Source organism: Anoplopoma fimbria, chromosome 12 (genome assembly GCF_027596085.1).
Source record: "Anoplopoma fimbria isolate UVic2021 breed Golden Eagle Sablefish chromosome 12, Afim_UVic_2022, whole genome shotgun sequence".
Classification (NCBI taxonomy): Eukaryota; Metazoa; Chordata; class Actinopteri; order Perciformes; family Anoplopomatidae; genus Anoplopoma; species Anoplopoma fimbria.
Window position 1 is genome coordinate 10,116,017 of NC_072460.1, and position 15,942 is coordinate 10,131,958.

Below are 15,942 nucleotides of genomic sequence, written 5' to 3' on the forward strand. Positions count from 1 at the left end.
AAACCACAGGAAAAAGCCTCCTCTGTAAACAATCCACTTGGAATGCTTTTCGGCACAATGATTCTACCATATCACATCCATTCATGACTCCAGTCTTGTTAGGGCAGATATGAAAAATAAACACACAGCTGCAACATAGCAGATTTAATTATGAGTATTCAGAGAGTACTGGTCACACAGAAAACATCTGGGTGGGGGAGACCATGTACATATGCTTTAGTTCATGTGGTAAGGTCAGTGGAAGCCACAGCAAAACAACAATTTATGAAGTTTCAAAACACCTATTACACATTTAAATATAAGTTAAAAAGTAAGAAGAAATCATGTACTTGTAAAGCATAATGCGAATATCATTATCCGACTCTTTAAATTAATCATTTATAAATATTATTGGGTGATTGGTGCTAAAACCATGACAAAATTCATTAAATTAACATGAATAATGATATTTCACCTCACTGTAGAAAAAACAACTAATGCTTATTTGTCGCCCTCTGGTGTTGACATCCATGGATTCATACGGTTCTATGGGGATGCTTCATCAAAAGCAATCTCCATGAACTGTGACTGAGAATAGTGAATAAAGCATGATACTGATAAAGATTATATCTCTTTTGGATAACTCGGTTTTTTGCCAAGGACGAAACTATTTTTTAGGATGAGTTAATTACCATAAGGTCCAGGCATAGGGTCCTGGTTAAAGACCCGGGCCAACCCTATCTCGTTAGTGCAAGGACTTGCACCAAATTCCAAAATATATTGTTGTTGTCATTTACAACAACAATATTCCCTGGAATATTGTTTTTATAAACCAAGACGAACACCGCTATTTGGTTGATTGCAACTTCCCTAATGGGTTTGCCCCCCTGCATCCTCGCAGTGGTACGGTCCGTTGCCTAGGTGCCAGTACAAGCCAATTCACTCCGCCACGCCTGTCCTCGGTGCTTGGCTTTCTGGTCCCCTTCACGCCGCCTTTTGAAAGGTGAGTACAACTATAACGGCAAAAAAGGCGATTTCTCGGGGTTCTCCACTGCAAATGAGTTAGCTAGAGTTTAAGCAGGAGCCTTGAGTTATCACAACGGACACCCCTCACAGCAGGGCGCTGGAGAAAGCTATGGCCACCGTTAGCCAGCTAGCGTTAGTTAGCTGAACGCAGACTAGACTAACGGCAACTTTGAAACTAACTTCACTCGCGTTAATGTCGCGGGGCTGCAGGGTAGTCACGTGCGTGGGTGCTGGGTTATTTACTAGCCTATTCTAGCACGACGTGGTCAGCAAATCAGCGGTTGTTAGTTTGTAGTTAACCATCTTTATTTCTGACAAGTGAGCTTGCGTGGTCAAAAGGAATGCAAGCGGCTGTTGTTCTGCACAAACCCTGGTTTGCTCCTCCTCGTCAGACATTTTGGGGGAGAATGGTTTGCTGGTAAGCAGATATGTTTTAACTCCACATGAGGGGGGGACTAGTTACTGACTGCAGCAACATTGTGCACATTGCATGGAAGTAATGCTACTTAATACTCTGTGGCTTAAATGCAATGTTCCAACTGCAAGCGAAAGCTTCGACGATAGAGATCCAATTCAATTCAATTCAGTTTATTTTGTATAGCCCAGAATCACAAATTACAAATTTGCCTCAAGAGGGCTTTAACAATCTGTACACATGCGACATCCTCACATCGGCACAGGAAAAACTCCCCTAAAAAACCTTTAACAGGGAGAAAAAAGGAAGAAACCTATGGGAGAGCGACAGAGGAGGGATCCTTCTCCCAGGATGGACAGAATGCAATAGATGTCATGTGTATAGAATGAACAGCATAACAGAGATACAACACATTAAATGCATATGACATAAATGATTCATATAATAAGAGTAGTAAGCAGAGTGACGAAGGAAAAAATGAAACTACTTATAATAACAGCAGCAATTATTATAGTAGAATTATAATTATGAAATAGGGAATAGTAATAGTAATGTGAGTAATAATAATAATAATAATGGTAGTAGCAGTGGGTGTCAGCCGGGTCACAGCAGGAGGCACGACTACGGTCCAGGTACCACAACCATTCATGGAAACCTGGAAAGCGAGAAAGCAATGTTCCCCTCATTGCTGTCCCGGATGTTAAATTCCTTCCTGATTTACATAGCAGTAGATCAAACATAGCTAATCACCTTGAAGCTTTGCATACCCTCAGGTGATGCAATGTATAACTCAGCTGTTAAACTAAAGTGTGCCTCTGCCTGACTCAACCGAGAGAGAGATTGTCTAATCTATAAGCCTGTGACTGCAAGTCTCAACATGACTTGAAAGCATTGTTCAAAAGTGTCTAATGTTTTGCAGGGGAACTCGAGGACGAGAGAGTTGTCATGGATGAATGGCAGCAACAATGGGAGGGATGAAGCTGGAAGATTTGCTGTTTTTTTTGCTGCATCATATCAAACTGACATGTGTTCTATGGGATACCATGTAGGATAATTAGTTTTTTGGGGGGATCAGAACTTCCACTTTTGAGGAAAAAGTTCATCATTCACGGATGCTGCTTCATCAAAGTTAATGTCTGACCATGGATCATGAAGAGGTAACATTCATAGCTGTTCATTTTCTTACAGATAACATAGTGGCAGTCACTGTTGAGTAGCTTTGTTCCAAAGTTCAGCACCAGAAATATATGATTGCACTTAGATTATTATTATTAATCAACACAACTTGTGACATTGTTTTGTTAACCTCTGATTCTTTTTTGTCTGCCTGCATTTTCTACCTTTTCATCAGTTTCACATGAACAAGTTACTGTAAAAATGAAAGATGATGAAGTAGTGCTGTAGTGAATACATCTTGCACCCATAGCCAGCATTCATTGTATTTTGGATGGTGGTTGTAGTAAATGTCTAAACTTCCACCCATTTGTTCCACAAAGGCAAGATGATATACCAGTTTGTGTGATGTTTAAGTACAACAGGCACATGAGACCTGATACCTAGCAATATGTTGCATGTTGTTGGAGCAGCTCCAGGAGTAGTTTAAATGCTGCATGGGGGGCCTGCTCAGGTTACATGCTCTACAAAGTACAGTATTGAATTCAGCAACAGGTGTTTAGTGCTGGCATGCCACTCTGATGTTGGGATGTCCTTCTTCTGTCTGTTACACGCACAGGATCACGCACACTTTTGTTAATGCTATTTTTTGCAGTGTAGTTTGCTGGTTAAAGTATAGTTCTCAGAGGGATTTTATTCATTTTGTAACATTTTGCAAGCTGCACATTAACATAACAGTTCAACACTATTGTGATAAATATGATATATAGTCACAAAACATTCAGCTCCTCCTCTGGGTTCTCAGGTGAGGACAGAGCTGGACCAGATTTCTATGCGGCTTCAGGAGGATGGCTTGCCTCCAGGGGCCAGTGTGGAGGAGCAGCAGCGCCACCTGTGGCAGCAGCTGCTTGCAAGGGAGGCAAAGCTTCAGTCAGCCACTCAGGAGCTGCAGACCTTACGTACCCAGCAGGCCAGTGAAATGAAGGAGGTGAACAATGTTTATTGTTTTAGTTTACCAAATGTAACACTGTCCTAGTCCTCTTGATCTGATTGTGTATGATGAAAGCTCCGAAGCTTCCAGTCTAACATGCATTTCTAATATTGGCACAGGACATTGCCAATTGCTCAAAATGGTATGTCAGTCCCTGTCAGCAGTTTGATTTTTGTCTTTTTGTCTGTCAGGTGGAAAGCTATGTTGCACATATTCGAGGGCTGCTTGAAGAGCGAGAGTGTCTCACTTCAGACTATGAAAGAGACAATGAACACTTGCGACAAGAGCTTCACCAGATCAGACAACATCAAGGTGAATTCAATGTAAATGTAGTACGACGTTGGCATTCTTTCCTTTAAGTTGTATCCTTGCCTGGCTCTCCAGATCCCCTGAGGAGGAAATATTTCAAACTCACCATAGTTTACAGTTTCTATGCACGTGTCTGTGATTATATTAAAGCACCTGCTATCTTAGTTTGATTTTTACTTGTGTTTATGTTAAATCTTCTGCCTTATAGTACACTTGACAAACCTCTGACCAGGAAAAAAAAATCTTTCTTCCAGAGAGTCAAAGCAAGGAGCTGGCGGAGATGTTGGCCCAGGAGGACCTCGGGGAGATGGGCTTGAGCAGCCCTAGTGAGCAGGTGGCTTACTTGCTTGTGGAGAGGGCCACACTCCTGGAGAGGCTGGAGGCTGCTGAGAGGAGACTTGAAAATCAGAGCCTCACTGTCAACTTTAGGGAAGTCCACCACCAGGTAAAGGACTAACATACGTACATCAGAACTGTTCAGCTCCCTCAGAATGTCAACTCTCCGAACGAAACACACACAAAAGTCCATTTTGAAATGTTTAAACAGCTCATATAGAATGTATGGTGGTGTCGTTCATTTTCATCATTTGAACTGTAAATGAGAGTTTTCTGGTGAGAGTGCACAGCCTTTACCATCTTAAACCAAAAAATGTACAATCTTCAGTCATAATGAAAATTCTAATTGACCTGTCCAACGCCCTAATAGTTTGAGTAAATGTATCAACTTTAACATCTAAGGCAGATACAGAGATCTGAAGTGAATCTCTGTCTCTCGGTAACTATTGGACAGGAACATATTCGCCACACGATGGGGGAGGAGCTAAGGCAGCAGAGGGAGGATATGCAAAAAACCATAGATAACCTGACGAAGGTGAGGTGACTGTCATTGTGCTTGGCTGAGTTACAGGTCTGTATAACTTTAGGTTGAATTAAATTAGCGAAGAAAAGAACAATTATCTCTCCAGTTAAAGGACAGGGAGTCCGTGTGATAGTTTTGTAGTGTCTGTTGTGATCTTGCACACATGGGTCTCTCCTCTCAGCAGTGTTCATCCCAGAGTCCATGGAAGAAGCTCTTTGGGCTGCGCAGGTCTGGTCAGAGCAAACACAATATTACCCCTGTAGGTTTCAACCTCAAAGCATATACTAACTAAGCAACTAACACTGATGTTGTGATAAAGAGGGCATCGCAGGCTTGTTTCAAAGTTTTACTACTGTTTGAAATCCACGCTCACCATGTGCTTTGATATCTGCATGACCAATATGACGCAGAAGACATTGCTTGTCTCAGTAACAGATCTGTGAATGTAATTTTTTAACAACTGTGTTAAAGTGCTCGAAGTGGGTCGAACAGTAATGGCATGCCACAGGTAACAGCATGCATACTTTTTGTCCCACTGGTTACTCTGTGCAGGAGAATGTTGAAATATACGATTATAACTCACTGCCCTCACTCCTTTCCAGGCCTGTGGTGATGATGAATGTCAACCTCTGAATGCATGCTTCTTACAACAGCATGTTGGGACAATTGCATCTCCAGTCTAACTACCAATCTTCTTTCCTGATGCATTCCTCCCACTCTTACCATCCGTGCTTCATTCTTTTACATCAGGCCCATGGTGAGCAGATTTCCCAGGAGCAAAATGAGCGCCAGCGACTGGAGCGGGACCTTGAAGAGGCGTCTAGGAGGCTGGCAATGGCTCATCAGGATATTCGCAGACTCACCAACGAGCTGGATGCTGCCAAAAACAACAACCTAGACCCAAGTGGTATGTTGCAAGACTTACAATATGTATCCCTCAAAGATTTGTGAGTCTGGGTTTGACAGTGATGTAATGTTTCTAAAGACTATACACTAAAGTTTTGTATTTCGTTTTGCACATTGTTGCTGAATGAACTGGTTGAAAAAAAAAAACATACAGATGATGGCGTTAAGTACCCATGAAGGCCCAGATGTTCAAATGCAGCCCCAGTCTCTGGTCTACCCAGCTCGCTACCTCTGACCTTTGAACTCTTTTTATGTCGACATGAAGTAGCTTCAATGTTATGCCCCACTCATATGTTAATATTACTTGTTGTCAGGCCACAGATATTGCAAGATAACGACTTAATTTTCTAAGCTGTAATTTTTTTTATGTGGAACTTGTGTGTTCTAGCAATCTGCAGGACTTCATTAAAAGCATATGTAAATAATTGTTATAAAAGTCAGACATGAGAAGGAAGCATATTTTGGGCTTTATAGAATAAAAAATATGCTTATAATCTCAGGATCTGAGCTTCAAGGAACGGTCCAAGAAGTAGAGAACCTGAGGAAGGAAGTGGACAAACTGAAACACTGTGGTGAGACAGACAGAAACACTGCCATTCAGTGTGTGATGTTAACACCAGCCACATTGTTTGGAGATTTTACTTTACTATTCTAAAATTCTGGTTGGTTGAAGAGTTTAGTCTTCGATATTGTTTGGATATTACGGATTCTGTTTGTGCTTAGGAAAAGGTTAATTTCAATCTTTCACATTCATATTTACTTATTTTACATGTCATTTATTTTGATATAGGTGACTAATAGAAACACTACCTGATTAGGTAGTAGATTAACTTACTATTACTTGTATACTGTATATTGCTCTCCACTGGCTTTCACCCCTTGAATAGGGCATTCTATTATTTCCCGTATATTCATATTTGGCTGGAGAAAAATGTTTGATTATGTTGGTGTCCCTTTCCTCCATGCTGGTAGTTGTTTGGCTGAATATTTGAGCAGCTGCCAAATGCATCCATGGTTTGGTGTGACATTTGGCAAGTAAACAATCTCGCATAACCAGACAGCTTACAAAGTCACTAATGTAACACTGGTCCCAACAGAAAGTTCCATTAGTTAGTTAAAATGCTTCCCTTTGGAGCCACAGTGTGCTATAGGTATTATCATCATAGTTACTTCATACAGTATATGTGTAACTTTGTAATATTTGGTTTATAAAGGCAAAACAAGATGAAAACAAAAATGTTTCATATCTAATATATCTTTTTTAGATATTCATGCACAGTCATGGTTTTTTCTCTTCACAGATATGGTGAAGCTGCAGCGAGCCAAAGAGCACAATGACACACTAGACGTTGAGAACAGAGCTCTGAGGGAGAGAGTTCGCACTTTAGAGTCTGAAAAGAAAAAACTCCTCGACCAGGTTGGTAATTTACACATTTTCTTCATTGAATTGTAATTTACACATTTTCTTCATTGAATTGAAAACTTATACTGATGTTGCAGCAGCTTGGCATTGTTTGGTGTTGTGTTTGTCCAGGTGACAATAAATGATGCAGACCAAGGTGTTGTGACCAAAGATGATCAAAAGGACAAATGCATAAGCAGTGAACCACAAAACCATCTGTCTGGCTCTTCAATCCAAGACAAGGATTACATTCACAAACGGTAAATACATTAATTGCATCAGCTAAAATATACAGATATGAACTTTATTGATCCCACATCAGGAAAATGCAGTTGGATAGTGTGATAAGTTAATGTTGACGTTCTTTAAGAATGTCAACTGAACGTCAACTATCCTGATTTAAATCTTCATCATTCTCTGTCAGGTGTCAGGAGGCGTTCTTTAAGAATGTAGAAGACGGATTTAAATCTTCATCATTCTTGTACAGATGAGGGAGCTGCAACGGCAACTCCAGAGGCTACGCAAGGAACAGGAAGAGCTGGAGGAGAGGAACGAGGAGCTGGAGGCTCTGCTGGGGGAGGCCCAGAATGCCAGCAAGGGGGAGAGGCATCGCCACGAGGGAGAACTAGAGGGACTACACAGGAGGGTAATGTGCAGCGCTAAAAAAACCATTTCTTAACCGATAACGATAAGGATTGATGGATTATTTACAGAACATACTTAATGTAAGTTTGAAAACGTTTCACCTGAGATGTTGAAGAAAGTTAGTGTCTTAAACATTTATTAATGCCAGTCCTTGACTATAAGAACTCATCCAGTATAATTTAGTCCAGGACATCTCCTTAATGGCTGAATAATAATCTTAACTGGTCAATGCAGATCAAAGGCCTGGAGGCAGAGTTGAAGAAGCTGGATGTCCATGAAAAAATGTTGATGAACGGTGATGAGGTCAAAACCACTGAGTCCTACTTACAGCTGGTAAGGCATTACTCAATTTTGAATATCATATATATTTGTTCTATCTATCATATATGTTTCCTCTGTGCTCTATTTACACTGGTTAGTTAACACAGCAAGAACACTACGGCTTGTGATGAGCTCAACTCCACAGATTTGAATAGTACAAAGAGTAGTAATCACAATGCTGAAAATGCGAATAAAAGTTAGTTTTTAATTGTTTTTTGGGGTAATATAAGCAGCAACAGGACAAAACACGTCACTGAGACAGTTATGGTCATTCAAGAAATCCGTTACAATATCTCAGGTTCGTCCAAAAATATGTAATTTGGTCTCAAATAGAATAAAGTAGAAACTGGTTTTAATGTAAAGTCAAATTCTTACAATTCTATCCTCTCAGATTGAAATGCAGAGAAAGTAAAAAGTGAAAGGGAAGAAATTCCTTAAAACTGGACCATTAGCCTGCAGATTATATGACCCAGTCCAACCTATTAATGCTTTGTGTTCCCCTCACACCATGTATGAAGCACCTAAGGGACAGCAGCCAGGAGAGACTGGCTCTTCTAGAGGCTCGTCTGACTGAGGAGAAAGACTGGAGGAAACAGCTGGAGGTCGACCTCAGTGCTGCCCAGGCCGCCCTCAAAAAAGACAAGGAGGTAAAAACCACACATAGCCCATGCTTTGTCTGACGGAAAGCAATAACACCACAGCTCCAAATTATGTGTAATTACATTTTCAGCTCTGGAGATTTAGTCCTTAAGTATAAAATTTGAGTAACATGCCACACAGATACATTATCAAAATCCCTCGTTCTCTTAATTAAAGGCTTTGCAGATAGGTGAGCGAGAGCTGAAGAAGCTGAGACTTGAGGTCAAAAGCCTTCAGACAGAATGCCAACAAGGAAAAACACTCATCAAGAGCCTAACCCAAGTCAAGGGGGAAAAAGCAGTTCTGGAGGAAAAGGTTTGTTGATTTCTGCCTGCTTATGTTTTTTAAAGCAATAGGGATAAATGATTATTGAATACAGGAAATTAATGAGAAAGAATTTGACAACATTTAAATATGTCAACATGAATTTACACCTCTCCGGCTGACAGGTGGCCCAGATGGAGCGTGCCCACAGACGGCTCGAGAGCGAGTTGGAACGCTACAAGGACAGTAACCGAACCCAGGAGGAGAAGAGAGAATACAGGCTTCAGGTTGACCAGCTGCAGCAGCAGGCTGACCGGCTAACTGCTGAACTCAGCAGCCTCCAGACGACACACAATGCCTTGAGGTTGTTGTCAGTCCAGAGTTCACTCTACAAAACGTATTTGCCCATGCGATTGTATTGTTAAAATAGACCACTGTTGGGTGATAAGTGATAGCACTGCTGCACATGGTACTTCTGTCATGTATAATGGCCAGACCTATCCTGTGACCGGCCATGATACGCCGCAGCTGACTTGTTTTGCATAATTGTGCATATGTTCCAGGGATGAGATGGTTTCTGAGCAGCTGCAGACTGCCGAGCTCCAGGCCAAGCTGAGCTCAAGTGTCCAGGAGAAGCTGAAAGCCGAAGGGCAAAGAGAGAGACTACAGGTTGAGATGCAGCGCCTCAAAGAGCAGCTCAAGTGGCATCAAGAGCAACTCTCCTCAACAAAGGAAGCACTTACTAGAAGCCAGAGGCCTGAACATCACACAGCTCATATAGAATCTAGGTTAAGTCCAGTGGAGAGGACTAAGGAGGAGTGCTTGGATCAGGTAATAATAATAATAATAATAATAATACTGATAATAATAATAACAACGATAACATAAAATTAAAGCATTCTTTATGTGCTTTTTAAAACATATTCACAAAGTGCTTGATATGGTTGAACCAGGATGAAAACATTTCAGGACTAAAATATGACAAATAAACAAATATGAAATGTTGAAGATAAAATGGTGTTGTAAAATTAATAAAAGATCAGTTTAAGGAAGTGATATCATATATGCCACTGATTCTGCAAGCCTTAGACACTCATGCAGGTAGTTCCAGAGCTGAGGGTCCTTGACAGCAAAAGCCCTGTACCTTTAGTCTTGAGCTAGGACTCAGGAACAGCCAGCAGAGTCGTGTCTGCACCAGGCTCATAGAGGAGCAGCAATTCAGCGTTGTAGCTGGGGGCTTAACAATTAAGTGCTTCAAAGGTGATCGGTCAATTATTTAAATCAATTCTAAAACTGACTGGTAACCAGTAAAGAGAGGCTAACACAGGGCGGATATCATCTTGTCTTCAAGTATTTGTTAAAAGCAGAGCAGCTGCGTTTTGTACCAGCTGGAGGTAACTGGATTACACGTCCATCGGTAGTTTTAAATTGGTTTGTAAAAAGCTCAATATGTAAAATCATCTAGTACGACTGATTCATTATTTAGAAGTTCAGAAATAGGGGTAACAGGTTAGAGTAGATAGGATGTCCTTCAACAATGTAAATTCAACATTACAGTCCTGGTTCAATGTGCTGCCAGTCCAGCTTTTATGTCCTTGAGTAAGGAACTAGAACCCCACCAGCTTGAAGACTGAAGCTGATCCTAACCTTTGACCTGCTTGTAGAGGAAGGTGAGGAGAGAGGGGATTTCCTCTGCCAGAACACATATCACTCACACTGCATATTTGTGTGTTTTCATTGTAGCTTTCATGTGTGAAGCAGGAGCTGAATCATCTGCAGACCAAGCTAGGGGAGGAGCGTCAGCTGGCCTCTCAGCACCAACTGGCCATGCAAGCTCAGGTCAATGAAGCCCAGGCACGCATCAAGGTATGCATGATCATAACTCACCCTTAATATGCCCAGTTAGCCATGCTGTTTCTGCAGTTCAATTTAAAATATCTAATAATCCCAGTCTCCTTGTATTCAGTATTTCAGAGTGTCAGTTTTTTACATAGTTGTCTTTGTGTTGCTTTACTTTGGCCTAGGCAGCAGCAATTTAAGCATTTCTGGCATTCTTCCTCTCTTTAAAATGAATAATAAATGCTGATGATTAAAAAGAAAAACTTCAGGCCCCCCCCATTTCCAGTGCTATATCATACTTTTTACAGAATTTAACTTTTCATTTATTTAAATCGAGGGCAAATGGGATTGGCTGGATGATTCACACCAGCCACAAAAAACAGCTTAGCTGGGCTACCTGTCTTTATCTGTACTCCCCTTCAGTCAAACACATCCCAACATTTCCCTATTCAGTCCCAGGACTCGGTGCTCAGCCAGAAGGCCGAGGAAGCTAAACAGATGAAGCAGGACCTGCAGAGGGCCCAGAGCCTATTCACCTCAGCAGAGAGAGAGCTGCGCTACGAGAAGGAGAAAAACATGGACCTGAAGAGACATAACACCCTGCTGGATCAGGAAAAACTCAAAGTTGGTATTTAATTACAGCACAGTTGGAATTTCCTGAATGCCTCTGTCATTTATTACATAATCATCATCTTAATCAATCTCTGCGTTACCCAGTTATCTCACTGTGAATAATAATTACCATGAGCAAATCTGAAACTAACTTAGTCGTAATTGTCAGAATGGATGTTACGTTGGTGTTAAGCATCTGTTTTGTGCTCATGCTCTGTTGTTTCACATGCTTCCCTCAGCTTTGTGCAGAGTTGAAACAGGTCCAGACCAAGCTGGTACAGGTGGAGCAGAGCGTCAACACCCAGGCTGCTGACTGTGAACGTCAACAGCAGAAAATCAGGGAACTGGAGTTGGAACTGGCACGCAACTCCACAAACCGCAGCACCACTAACAGTCTGCAGGAGGACCTGCAGGCCGAGAGGGCTCGGCTCATTGCTGCTGACAAGAAGGTCAGCACTTTCATCATCTCATCTGAATCTGGTGCTCTTTTACAAATCCCACCTAGTTGGTTAACCCAGAGTTTACAGGGCTATTTGGTAACCAGCTTTGTGACACTGGTTATTCCTTGTTGCAAATTTCAGGCTTTGTAACAGAGAACACAGGAGATTTTACTGCTTACTTTCTCCTCTCTTGTTGAGGTTCTGCTTATCAGTCTTAACACTTAATGGAGTACGGTTTCCTATTTGTTGGAAGTTGCTACACAGGAAAAGATGTGCTTGTGCAAATTGCCAATTTGAATCATTCCATCCAAATACACACACTATGATTTAAGTGACCTAGTTTGCACTTGAGAAAGTAAAATAAAGAAAGTAAAATGTGTTGTGCTTCACTTGGTGTAACTCTTCTTCAGGGTTATTCAGCAACATGATGGACTATTTGTGTCAAACACCTTTAGGAAATCCATTGGTACTCTAAAAATGATGGGAGGTTGGTAGCTCATGTTATCTGTTTGTCACAGTGAGTGAAGCCTTTGGCTCTGTTGGAATGGCAGGTTTTGGAGCTGCAGCTGCAGCTTAAGAGTGCCCAGCATCAGCTGCGTGTGGAGGAAGCCCGGGCGGGAGAGAGCAGCCGCATGGAGAGAGACAGCAGGGATCTGTCTGACACCTTGTCGGCTCTGAAAGCCCAACAGCAGGAAGAGCACATCACCAGGTCGCACAAATTACAGTGCTGCTGACGCTGCCCAGTAGCAGTAATGGTGCCATTACCAACGTTGCAAGGCACTTTTTTTGTTGGTCATCTTTCTATCCATCTATTTCTTCCATTTCTAACTCAGGAAGCTATTAGAGCAGCGTGAGGAGGAGCTGCAGCAGCAGGTGCGCTCCCTAAGGCTGAAAGAGGCCTCCATGAACAGGACAAATGCAGAGCTCAGCCACCGTGCCCAGCAGCTGGACACCCGTCTGGCCATCCTGGAGGCGGAGCTTAGCAAGGCCAGAGAGGAGGTAAGGAACAGTGTACAACAGCTTGTGGGATGTTATTGGTACTGCAGGGTTTAGGACACCTGAAACACCAGTCTTTATTTATGTTTCACATCATTTAAAATGTTCGATCAGATGTGATTCAAAACTCAGTCTTTCAACGTAGGATTCAAATTTATGATACTCATCATCTCTTTGATTTTTTTTTTTGTGATTCATTGACTTGAGAAGTTTGCCTTTCTGTATTTCATAAGCAGAAGTTCACATCAATTAATAGGAGTTTAATATAAAGTGGGAGCTTTTATAAAGTTTTTTTCGCAGGTGCTGACAACTAATACCCCAAACAATTTTTGTACCGTCTGTCAGCCCTTTGGCTTTACCTCCACTTTAAATCTTGAGTGGTCTAAAGATTTTAGCCAGTAGCTGCAACCCAGTAAATTCCAACAAGTGCGATAGTCTTTTTTTTTGTAGAAATATGTAATCAGGATTTTTCAAATCTGCTTGACTTTTGGCTTTGATCTTTACAAAGTCTTCATACACAGTCCTCACATAAAACTGCTGGCTATATTTATTGTTTATGTATTTATATGTTACCCTCAGTCAAGAGACAGCCAGAAGTCAAGCCACAGACTGCAGGAAGACTTGATGGCCAGTCAGCAGGAGTGTGACAGACTGCAGGGGGAGCTGCAGCAATTTTTACTCCAACTGGACACATACGTCAGGTGAGACAGCCACACATGCATGAATATAGGTATGTACATTGAAATAAAATGAACTCCAGTACTCTGGCTACCTAATTACCATGTATTTTCTGATCAGCTGAACAAGGTTATAGCATAAGCAATAATTAAAACACTTTGAGGAGTAATTGCTTTTTCCTGAGGTCTATTTCCTCTTCTCCACCAACCAGAAAGTACAATGAAAAGCAGAGTCAGCACAAGGCCAAACTGCGTCAGGCCAAGCAGGTCTTTCTCAAGGAGACTGCCCAGAGGGATCGCATCATCCAGAAACTGGAGAACGACCTGGTGATGGCTTCCAGCCTCTCACACAAGGTAACACACACACGATGCAGAACGCTGTCTGAGTTCCTCTACTTATAAACATCCCACAAATAGATGCCAGAAAAATCTTTTCTCAAGTATCCCTGTTTTTATTAATTTCTCCCCGGTGGCTTCAGGAGAAGGACAGGATCCATACAGTGACGGAAGAAAATGAGAAGCTCTTGGGGGAGAAGAGGGAACTTTTGCGGAAAATAAGCGAGGCAGAGGAAATGGGCAGCAAAGGAATGAGGACAGCCTCCACTGTCCAACACAGGTATCTTAATGAATCACACTAATTAATAACTTTTTATACTAATACCTGCCTCTGTTTCTTTTGAAGTGGCAAATGAAGTGTTATGATTGGATATCAGATAACTAAATGTATGTTAACTTGGCTGAATCATTTTATTGTTATAGTTATTGATTGGGACCTTTCCCAACCAAGACTTTAAATATTATTGTCAAGAAAAGGCCTAACTGGGTGAATTGTTTTTGTGAGTGAGTGTTAAATCAATCTGTGTTAAAGGGTCAACGTCTTAGAAGTGGAAAACAGACAACTTCAGGATCGAACCCTGAAGCTCTCCAACCAAGTCAGTTCCTTAGAGCGTGCCTTGAGGAACGTCCAATCATTCTACAACCTGGAGGTAACACCACACAGATTGTTATGTCTTAATGGGACATGCCACACAAAATTCACAGGTTAAATGTAATGTTTTCATCCTAAATGGTGTAAATACCCAGCAGAATGCCAAGAAAGTGCTCCCCTCTGAAAGTCGCTGTGATGGCTTCCTGCATACATCTACACTGAGGTAAGGTGGTTTTCAGACAACTAATTGTTTTGTCGAAATTATTTTTTATTTTGTAATTTGTGCTGGAGCCCAATTTCTGTCATTGGAGGAAATAATGTTTTGGACAGCTTTGTTAAGCTCTTCGAATAATTATTAACCTCATTTTCTTGTTGTATCACACATTAATAGGTTTACATATAGGTGACCGCTTGTATGTGCATTTTCCGCCAATTCTCACTTCGCCTGTGTTCTCAGTTTGACGTCAGGTTCGTGTGACCCACTCGACATCCTTGATGCAATCTGCCGTGCGAAGGTGTCGGAGCGCGTTGTGGTGGATGGCACTCAAGCGTCTGTCTCCACACACCAACAATCAGAGCAGGGCTACCTGAATCTCACCTCACCATTAGTTCTTCCAGACTCCAAAGGAACAGAGGGGAGCTCTTATAGCAGTGACCAGGTATGAGCGGTGGTGGGTTTCGGCGAACTTGTTGCCTGTGTTTTCAACAGCGAGCTACCAACGAGGACATGTGCTAGGAGTCAATGTCTCGGGTTGTACGAAAGCAATCCTCCACTTCCACTGGAGACAGAAGTCAGAATAAAGGAGTGAAAATACCTAGAATAATAAATAATCCTTGTCATGAGGCAGTAATAATGAAATGAGAGCTTCCACTGCAGTTCTGCTCAGGGTGATGTCTTTTTTGTTTTGCAAAGCAGGTTGTTGTCTGGCTTGCCAGGACAAATTTTTGATCCAGATACAGAATTAACATTTGGTGGACTTTGTTTAAAAAAAAAAAAAAAAAAAAAAAAAAAAAAAAAAAAAAAAAAAAAAAAAGCCTGTGATTGTGTCAATTTGTTATGACATATGTAAAAGGAAACTGAATGTAATAGGAGATTTGATTCTGAAGCTAAACATGTGGCACATCCTTGTTTGAATGCACACCTGTGTGCAAAGACTGGGAGGTTGGTCAGTTGTTTGCATCGGCAAATCAGAATGCTTAAATGCCTTGTGTTGGTTTACGGGAAAGATTATCATATTTTTTTAATGTAAAAATAGATTGAAGTGAAGTGTGAAGTACACTGTTTTATAAAACAATGTACTTCACACTAGCACAGTGAATGTCAAAAAGACATTTCATGAGGGAGATTTGAATGAGACTAGTTTAAACTGAGCACTTTATGAGAAGTTTTAATGTAGTAGTGGAATATAACAGTATATCAATAGTACTTTATTTCCTCAGTTGAATTTATTCCTGGCAGTGTTTTCAATGAAAAAATGCCAAAGGTGTTGTTTATCTATGGTTTTACTGTGTCAAAAATCTTAACGCATTTTTACTCCTATCATACAGTATATAACATTGATATTGTGGATCCACTTGCCC

At 41.3% G+C, this 15,942-nt stretch overlaps 1 protein-coding gene across 1 annotated transcript; it reads left to right on the forward strand.

Annotated features, from left to right (window-relative positions):
* The first annotated feature begins 921 nt into the window (after positions 1-921).
* On the forward strand, positions 922-15,371 carry ccdc30 (coiled-coil domain containing 30). The gene is given in 29 exon segments (XM_054609106.1): positions 922-982; positions 2,340-2,577; positions 3,339-3,521; positions 3,716-3,836; positions 4,088-4,278; positions 4,624-4,704; positions 4,877-4,951; positions 5,443-5,599; positions 6,099-6,170; positions 6,900-7,015; positions 7,133-7,260; positions 7,425-7,461; positions 7,464-7,646; positions 7,880-7,978; positions 8,485-8,613; positions 8,783-8,920; positions 9,055-9,233; positions 9,433-9,700; positions 10,613-10,735; positions 11,162-11,332; positions 11,560-11,769; positions 12,312-12,469; positions 12,594-12,759; positions 13,336-13,457; positions 13,646-13,787; positions 13,913-14,049; positions 14,302-14,419; positions 14,520-14,584; positions 14,819-15,371. Coding segments are annotated over 28 exon segments (3,792 nt in total). The 5' UTR covers positions 922-982; positions 2,340-2,562; the 3' UTR covers positions 15,027-15,371.
* Positions 15,372-15,942: the final 571 nt, after the last annotated feature.